Source organism: Apodemus sylvaticus, chromosome 16, assembly GCF_947179515.1.
Source record: "Apodemus sylvaticus chromosome 16, mApoSyl1.1, whole genome shotgun sequence".
In the NCBI taxonomy this organism is placed as follows: Eukaryota; Metazoa; Chordata; class Mammalia; order Rodentia; family Muridae; genus Apodemus; species Apodemus sylvaticus.
Window position 1 is genome coordinate 9,777,578 of NC_067487.1, and position 9,057 is coordinate 9,786,634.

Sequence of the window (9,057 nt, forward strand, 5' to 3'; positions counted from 1 at the left end):
TTTCTGTGTTCTATTTAGTTCTGCTCTTATTACAGTTGATTCCAGCTATTTCTGACTTATGCTCATTGCCTATAGGTGTTGAACTATATTGTAGTTTCTGATTTAAGGTTAATTTTGTATGAGTAAACATCCTCATTTTAAAGAATTATATGTATGAAAACTATTGCCAAGCTTTTGTTCATATCTCAACTTTTGCTCAACAGGAACAGCACCCATTGATTTCAACGATTGCAGCAAGCTTTGATGGTAACTTACTATTTATTCAACATCAGAGAATTCATACAGGGGAGAAACCCTGCAAATGTGAGGAATGTGGTAAGGCCTTTAGTTCTCACTCAACAACTTTCTTTACACCAGAGACTGCATACTGAGGAAAAACTCTACAAGTGTGACGATTGTAGTAAGACATTCAATGCTCTCTCTAAACGTTCTAAACACCAGAGACTTCATACTGGAGACAAACCTTACATGTGTGAAGACTGTCATAAGGCCTTTAGTACTAGTTCAACACTGTTTGTACACCAGAAAAATCATACTGGAGAAAAACCCTACAAGTGTGAAGAATGTGGCAGATCATTTTACTATCCTTCAATGCTGAAGCAACACCAGAGAATTCATTCTGGAGAGAAGTCCTACAAGTGTGAGGACTGTGGAAAAGCTTTATGAGTCTTTGTTCCTGAAGAGACATCAAAGAGTTCATTGTGGGGAGAAGCTCTACAGGTGTGGCAAGTGTGGCAAACATTTTTCCTCTTCTTCAGACCTCAAAATACACCAAAGAATCCACTCTGAAGACACTCCCTATAAGTGTGGGAATTGTGGAAGAGTCATTTTAAAGCTTCCCACCCTTACTAAGCACACGTTTTTTCATTATAGAAAGAAGCCGTACAAGTGTGAAGAATGTGGGGGAAGCGTTTGCTTCTAAATCTTCCATGATTCAGCACAAGTTAGCTCACGTTGGAGAGAAATCTTACCAATGTGGGGGATGTGGCCAAATGTGTTACTCTACCTGTGACCTAAAGAAGCATAAAATAATTCATTGTCAAGAGAAATTTTACAAGTATGAAGTCTGTGGAAAAGCCTTTTCTACTAACCCTTTCCTGACTCAGCACAAAACAGTTCACACTGGGGAGAAACGCCACAAATGTGAAGAGTGTGGCAAAACGTTCATCTATCCTTCAAAGCTAAAGAGACATGAAAGAATTCACACCGAAGAGAAATCCTACGGAGGTGGAGTCTGTGGTAAGATCTTTTGTACTCATGCAGAACTTTCTGTACACAAGAGATGTCATACTGGAGAGAAACCACATAACTGTGAGGAATGTGGAAAAACCTTCTGTTTGGCCTTATACCTTCCTCTGCACAAATTACGTCACACTGGCGAGAAATCTTACAAATGTGAAAAAAATGTGGCAGAATGTTTTTCTCTACCTTAGACCTTAAAAAACACCAGATAATTAATACTGGAGACAAGCCATACAAGTGTCAAGAGTGTCACAAAGCCTTTCATAATCAACAAGGCAGTTCACATAGGAGAGAAACTCTACACATGTCAAGGATGTGGCAAAGTCTTTACCTATTCTTCAGACCTTAAAAGACATCAAAATATTCACTCTGAAGACAATCCACACAAGTGTGGGGAATGTGGCAAAGCCTTTGTTAATCTTTATAGCCTTACTTGACACAAGGCAGTCCCTACTGGAGAGAAATCCGACAAATGTCATAAAAAGTTTACACTTCTTTAGCCTTTAAAAGTTTATACATTTTTAGTGTTTAAAAGATATAAAATGATTCATTCTGAACACGAGCTTCATGCGTGTGTGGAGTGAGGTAACTTTTTTGTCAACAATTCAGATCTTATCCAACTCAAATGAATCCATACTGTAGACTATTAAGTGAATTACTTCTGGAATGTCCACACATACCCCACCTTCCACTGGCACAGATGCTGAGAGTGTCACCAGATGACAGGAGAGACTTCTCTTAACTGTAACCTCTCTATGAATGTGTTCAACCAATGTGCTGGAGTATTGCATGGATTGACAAGTTTCTTTCTTTTATAAATATAAATGTTCATGAAAATGTTACCATGTCATAATTTGGTCCTTTGGATGTCTTAAATCTGAGGTCTGAGTAATGGTTTAGTCACTATTGTTAGCAGTTTATAAAAATAACCAATTGGATTCTCCCTTATATAGTAAAAGGGACAGCATTCTATAATTCTATATTATGAAAATAAATCAGAATGGCAGGTTCTAAGTCAGGAAAGACAAATAAGGTGGCTCTGAGCCTTTATGATTCAGTTAAAAAATCAAAATCAAAGCTGTATGCCATTCTTATGGTATTATTAGGTTTTTCTAAATCTCTTAATATTGTTACTGACTCAATATACAGACAACATTCTTCTACATATTCAAACCACTCAAGTTATGCCAGATGATTTATAGTTAACTTCGTTATTTATTCAACTACAAGTAATGAGAAATAGAATCATCCATTGTATATAACATATATCAGATCCCATACAGGTCTACCAGGCCCTATAGCACAAGGTAATGATGAAATTGATCAGCTATTGGTATGAAATGTGCTACAAGCTTCAGAATTTCATAAGAAGCACCATATTAATGGTAAGTATTTGAAGAAAGATTTTTCTATTATTTGGCAACAAACAAAGGAAATAATAAGGGAATGTTCTACTTGGTTTTTGTATAGCCAAGCACCATTATCTGCAGAAAGTAACCCAAAAGATACCCAAAGAAATGAAAATTGGCAAATGGATATGTTTAATTTTGCAGAGCTTGGAAAACTAAAGTATTTGCAGCAGCATATCATAGATACATACTCAGGATTTCAAGGGGGCAACTGCTTCAAGTTCTGAACATGCTGATCCTGTAACTACACATTTATTAGAAGTCACAGCTAGTATGGCTATTATGAGGATGCCTCTACAAATTAAGACGACAGGGCTCCAGGACATGTTTCTAGCTCATCCTCTAGGACGAGGAAGTATTGGCAGCGGGTAATGAACATGGGTTCTGAAAGAGGACATGGGGTTATCAGGTTCCAGATCAGTCATGGATTTTAGAATTGGTGGTGTGGAATTGCATAGAGATGTATTCAGTAAAGACAGTTTTAAATCTAATCTGAGCACCAAAGTTTGTTCTGAATTTTCATTCTCACTGTATAGATATTAATGAGTCCTGTAGCCTTCAGGTGTTATTAATTTGGGTGTGTAAGTCTTTTCAGCATTCTCAATACTAGGGTATACAATTTTTAAATGAAGAGGAATGAGCAAATGCTTCCTGAGAGTGAGTCTGCTACACTCCTTAGTACAAAAGAGGACATTTTCCTGCTATAGTATTTACTCCTTAGAGTGTTGTTTTTCTCCAACTCTTATTAATTTTGGTTTTTTTCTATTTGCATCCATTTAAACAATAGATTTTTTTAAAGAAGAAATGAGCAATGACTCCAGAGTGTGTGTGTCTCTGTTGTGCTGTTCACTGAACCTGGTACCTAAAGAAGCTTTCACCACAGACTGTAGCCCTGAAACATCGCTCTCTTTTAGAACAGACGTCTATCCATAAAGGTCATTTCCATTTGTAATGATATCTGCCTCATTGTCACTAAGGAAACCGATAACTGGATCTACAGAGACCCCAAGCAGAAAAAAAATACATTGGCACACATATGTAACAAACCTGATCTTTGTCCAAGATGACTTGCTGACTGCATCTTAGATATTATTTTAGTCAAAAAAACCTTTCCACATATCAGACTTTCTTTGTTCCTGACGAGGATGGGATTTAAAGCCTGAAGCTTAGCTGCACCCCCACCTCTTTCCCACAGTGTATTCCAGAAGTTCATTTAGTTCTCTAGGTTCTAATGTGTTCATGACATTTATATGTAAACTATTTGTCTTTTGCAAAAATCAACATTAGAAAGTGTGTTAGCAGCAGAAGCTATTTACAGCCAACCTCTGAATCCAGCTATGTCAATCCTAGGTAAGGACACCGTGTCTGTTGCCATGGCAACCGTGGCACACTTCCTGTGCATGCGTGACCTGGGTTACCTACATTATCTGTGAGTCACCACCTGAGTTATCTACATTAAGGCCCACATAAAAGACACAGACCCTGACCTGTAGCCCTCGCTCTCTTTTTCCGCTTCTTCCTCTGTCAATAAAGACCTCTCCCATGAGAACAGCGTGATCCGTCCAGGAATACGCTGCTTTTCAACTAACAGAATGCATGTGGTTTTTAATTTTTAAAATTTTACCGACTAAGTTAATTTGACTTTTATCCTCCTGTCCTGACTTAGATGATGACGGATAGCCATTAATCCCTACACTTTGTACAACTGTGAGTCTGCGTATTATTCTCCATCTACTACATAATATTTTCTGCTGGGTGTTGCGAAGTGCCTGAATCTGTGGGTGTAAAAATAAAACTTGAGCTCATTTAGTTATCACTCACTTATCAGAATAACAGTATTAGTTTCTCCCTAGGGCCTATCTCCTAAACAGGCACAAGTTCGTCACCGGGTTAATATCACCAGTTATTAGTTACATTCTGTAAGTCGAGCTTTAAATGACTGTTATCCCTGTACCTTTGCTGTCACCATTGCTCCATGGCCGCATCTTGTCCAGCCAACTATTCCACACCCTGCGTTCATGGCTGGGTACGACTGTTTATCACATTACTCCCATGGTAGCATACCTAGACTGTGCCTCCGCTATGTAAGCCAGCCAGTAGAGAGGAAGCTTCTAAGTTCCACCTGGTTTTCAGCCACTGTTCTAAATTGAGAATTCTATCTTTACTTCAGAACTGGAAAGTGAAATAACCCATGTGAGGAAGTCAACTTTATTACTACTTAAGCCATTTCAGAGCAGTATGACCAAATGTTATCTCCTTCCTCAGATGGACTCATGGAGGAACAGCATGAAAAGATGTTTTTAAGTAACAAAGCTGCACTCACATCACAGATGATATGCACTGAGGTAATTTTTTTTCACTGTAACCTTGGATACCTGTGAAGAAGGGATCACTTGATCTGCAAAACAAAAGTTATACAAGGACATTTCTTCAGGATGGATCTTTTGTATACATCTAGGGAAGTCAGATTCCTTTTTCAGAATATAGGAAATAATTTATTTACTTGAAAAGCCTTTAGAGGTGTAGTGGTTTGAAGGAAAATGGCTCCTATAGGCCCCTGTGGAGTGGCACTATTAGGAGGTGCGCCTTTGTTGGAATGTGCTTATTAGAGCACTTTGTCTTCCTCCTGCCTGCCACCCAAATACAGACCTCTAGGCTCCTTCTCCAATGCCATCTTTGCCTCCTTGCCCCATGCTTCCAGCTGTGATGACAGTGCACTAATCCTTTGGACCTGCAAGCCAGCCCTAATGAAATGGTTTTCTTTGTGAGAGTTACCTTGGTCTTGGTGTTTCTTCACAGCAATAGAAACCCCGACTAAGACAAGAGGGATCCAACGTCAGGATAACCTGCCCTTGCCTGGGACACCTCATTCTCCACTTCTTTTTCTTATTTAAACTCTTTGATTTTGATGAAACAGAAGAAACTGGCCCTTGGAATCATTTTCCTTAGACTGCTGGCAAACTGACAAAGTTTTAATTTCACAGGACCTGACCACTAGACCAGATGTAGCAGAGTTAGTACGCTTTCAATTCAGAGGCCAGTCTCGATGAGCTGTTGTGGCTAGCCCCATTAAAAAGCCACGGTGGCTAGTTTTATGTCAACTTGACATAGGCTACCATCATTTGCAAGATGGGAACTTCAATTAAGAGAATGGCTCCAGAAGATCTGGCTATAGGCAAGCCTATAGGGCAATTATTAATTCTTGGCTTATGTGAATGGTCCAGTCAGTTATATGGGCTCACTCCTGACCTGGTGGTCCTGGGTACAAAAAAGCCAACAAAACAAAGCAAAACAAAGCAAAAAAAAAAAAAACAAAAAAACAAAAAAAACAAAACAAAACAAAAAAAAAAACCAGATAGAGGAAGGCTCCAGGGAGAAAGCCAGTAAGCAGTACCCTCCATGGCCTCTGCTTTAGCTTCTGCTCCAAGTTCCTATTCTTTGGATTCCTATCTTGTCTTCCTTCAATGATGAAAAGCATTATGGAAGTCTCTATCAAGACCCTTTCCACCCTAGATTGCTTTGGTCACAGCAATGGCAACCCCAATTAAACAGAGCATGACAGCCAATATCACTGAGTCCATAGGAAAGAAAAGGCATAGTGCACTGTCTCCAATTATCCTATAGGCCCATATGGAGAGGCACTGAGTACCTCAAGCTTCTGCTGCGTGCACACATTGTCCTCCAGGTTTGCAAAGGGAGCAGACTGAAGATCAGGTCCCATCTTCTCTGGAAGGTGATTCCAAGAGGCTGGTCATGCTGGACGTTGACGGCCCAGGGTTCTTTCTTCCCAAGCAGTGCTCTTTTCTTAGCTGTACATGGTGGATCCACTGGATGGCACTTGGGTCTTGGTGTCGCATGTAGTTTTATAAAACAAACCAGACTCAACCGGGTATACATCCATAACGGTGGTCTTACCCTCCCCCAGTGGCCAGCCTCAAGTGGCTGAGTCTCTTCAGTGTTTCCTGTATTTATGTCATCAGGACTGACCCTTGTTACTAGATGAATAGTGAGTGGGCTCATCCCTGGGAGACATCAGTTCTTCTCTCAGCAGCTCTTAGACGCCCATACTCCATTGTCTAGCCAGGAGACTCCCCCTGCAGGGCACCGTGCCACTGTCATGGCTCATGTTGTTGAGTTCTCAAGGGTGCTGCTTCCCTTCACTTTATAGGATGCATCGTCTCACAGCAGACTTTCTGGGCCTCTGGCTTTCACAACCGACCTGCCTCTATCCAGAAACATACCCTGATTATGATGTGCAGAAACTGTGGTGTAGATGCATCTACTGTATCTGTACCCAAGATCTCTGCACTTTGGTCCATTTGGGTTTTCTGTAATGCTCTCTGTGATGCAGGAAGAAGTGTCTTTGAAGTGCACGGACAAATACATTTCTGTGTAGAGCTCCAGAAATGTACATGATATGCAGTTAAGAATTATGATGGGTTAGTAAAGTGGCGTTATTTTCTTTAGGATTCAGCACATAAGAAGATATGAGTGGTTGTCTATGCTTCTGAGCCTGATGTACATCCTTTTAATCCACATTTAAGTCAAATTAGATGCTGGTGCTAATGTCAAGATGTGAAAGGAACAGGGGCACCTTTAGGATATCACACTGATAATTGCTGTGGTTCATTGCTTTTCTCCCTTAGAAGCTTGCAAAACACTTTAAGCAGTGCTTCTGTAGAAGTTTCCAGCACTATGAAACCTTGTCTTTAGGCAGGAGAACTTCAGGTCAGAGCAAGTGTTATCCTCTGAGTCTTGTGTCAGAAGTGCATGGTCTTTTCACCACTAGGAAGAAGGAGGAACTACTGTCACAATACTTTAAATAAAGGGCAGAATTAAGCAGCAATTGGGATGTTGACAAACCTTTAAACTGCAGGCAGACTGAAGAGAATTGGTGAATAGAACACTCAGTAATTTCTCAAGAGAAAAGCAGTTGAACTCTCTTAAAAGTTGCTTTGGGGCCAGGCAGTGGTGGCGCACGTCTTTAATCCCAGCACTTGGGAGGCAGAAGCAGGTGGATTTCTGAGTTCAAGGCCAGCCTGGTCTACAGAGTGAGTTCCAGGACAGCCAGAGCTATACAGAGAAACCCTGTCTTGAAAAAACAAAACCAAAAAAAAAAAAAGTTAAAAAAAAACCCCAAAAGTTGCTTTGGAGGTCTTTGAGCATGCTCCCACTTTACAAGTAAATGGAAGAAGAAGAAGAAGAAGAAGAAGAAGAAGAAGAAGAAGAACAACAACAACAACAACAACAACAACAACAACAACAGTAGCAGCAGCAGCAATGACAACAAAATTTAAGCTTTTTTACTTATGAGATCACCAAGAGCAGAGGAAAGTGATCAGTGTGGATAATGACAAGAGTCTAGAGCACAGTGAAGATGGAGACATTAATCTCCGAGGGAACTGTAAAAGGCCCCAGTGAAGAATTGCAAGGATCATTCCCTATGCTGCCCAACACTGGTTACCTCTATTCTGATGGGCAAGTGTCTGATGTCTTAAACCCCATCTCTTGTGAGATGCTATGGAGAAAGAAGCAGTGGTCCTGTAAACAGGATATAATTTAGGAGTGATTTTAGCTAATAGAATCAACGACAAACATTTTATGGAAACTTGAGACTGGTAAAATTTACTTTCTATGGAAAAGAAATGGAAATGAATCTGGTATGCAGTTGGCAAACTCTCATTCATTAAAACTTCTAAGTATTCTTACAGTAATGGGAGGTAGATATCTATAATCCACTTGAATGGAGACTAGTTCCAGGGGCAAGCCTACAAGCAACAGAATAGACAGAGAAGATATATTGTGGATTCTTGCATCTCCTGTCAGTGTCTCCTGCACTACCAGGCAGCTCTGGTGTTCAAGATGCCCAAGGCAGACTCCTGACCCCCTCCATACTCCAGTGTCTTAAGAAAACCATCATTCAGAGAAGAATCCTAATCACCTTCACCCAATCCCTGACCTGCAATCACGTGTCCCAGCCAGTTCAGCAGAGCAAGTCCAAGCAGCTTCTTCTGCCCTCCCATCCAGCCTAGGTCTTCTCCCTCCTAGATGGAACTCTGCACCCTGGACAGTGCCTCCATCTGTGCTGTTTCCTAGACCAACCTGCATGTCAGAAACATAACAGGAATGTGCAGCTATAAGGGTCCATGATTAGTCAAAGACTGATACCCCAGACTCAAATAGTATGTAAGCACAAAGAGCGTTTCATTCTGCAGAAGTCTAGCATGCTGGGGTCTACCATCTACAAAGATAGAAAGACCCTAAAGTGAGCCCACGGGCCTGATTTAAAGCACATTAAGGGAATTCCAGGAAGGGGTAGGTGACCTCCATCTTAATCTTGGCTCTCTCTCTAGGGACATTCCTGATCCATTGCTGGGGCCTAGGAGGCTGGAAACTATTGCTAGGG

The 9,057-nt window shown here is 40.7% G+C and overlaps 1 protein-coding gene across 1 annotated transcript; it reads left to right on the forward strand.

Moving 5' to 3' along the window:
- The first annotated feature begins 653 nt into the window (after window positions 1-653).
- LOC127666497 (zinc finger protein 708-like) lies at window positions 654-2,025 on the forward strand. The gene has a single exon (XM_052159344.1). The coding sequence runs from the start codon at window positions 930-932 to the stop codon at window positions 1,431-1,433; it is 504 nt and encodes a 167-aa protein (XP_052015304.1). The 5' UTR covers window positions 654-929; the 3' UTR covers window positions 1,434-2,025.
- The last annotated feature ends 7,032 nt before the right edge of the window (window positions 2,026-9,057 follow it).

Bases quoted from the DNA above. Each gene is read 5' to 3' on its own strand.
- LOC127666497 (XM_052159344.1), top strand. From the start codon at position 930: ATGATTCAGCACAAGTTAGCTCACGTTGGAGAGAAATCTTACCAATGT.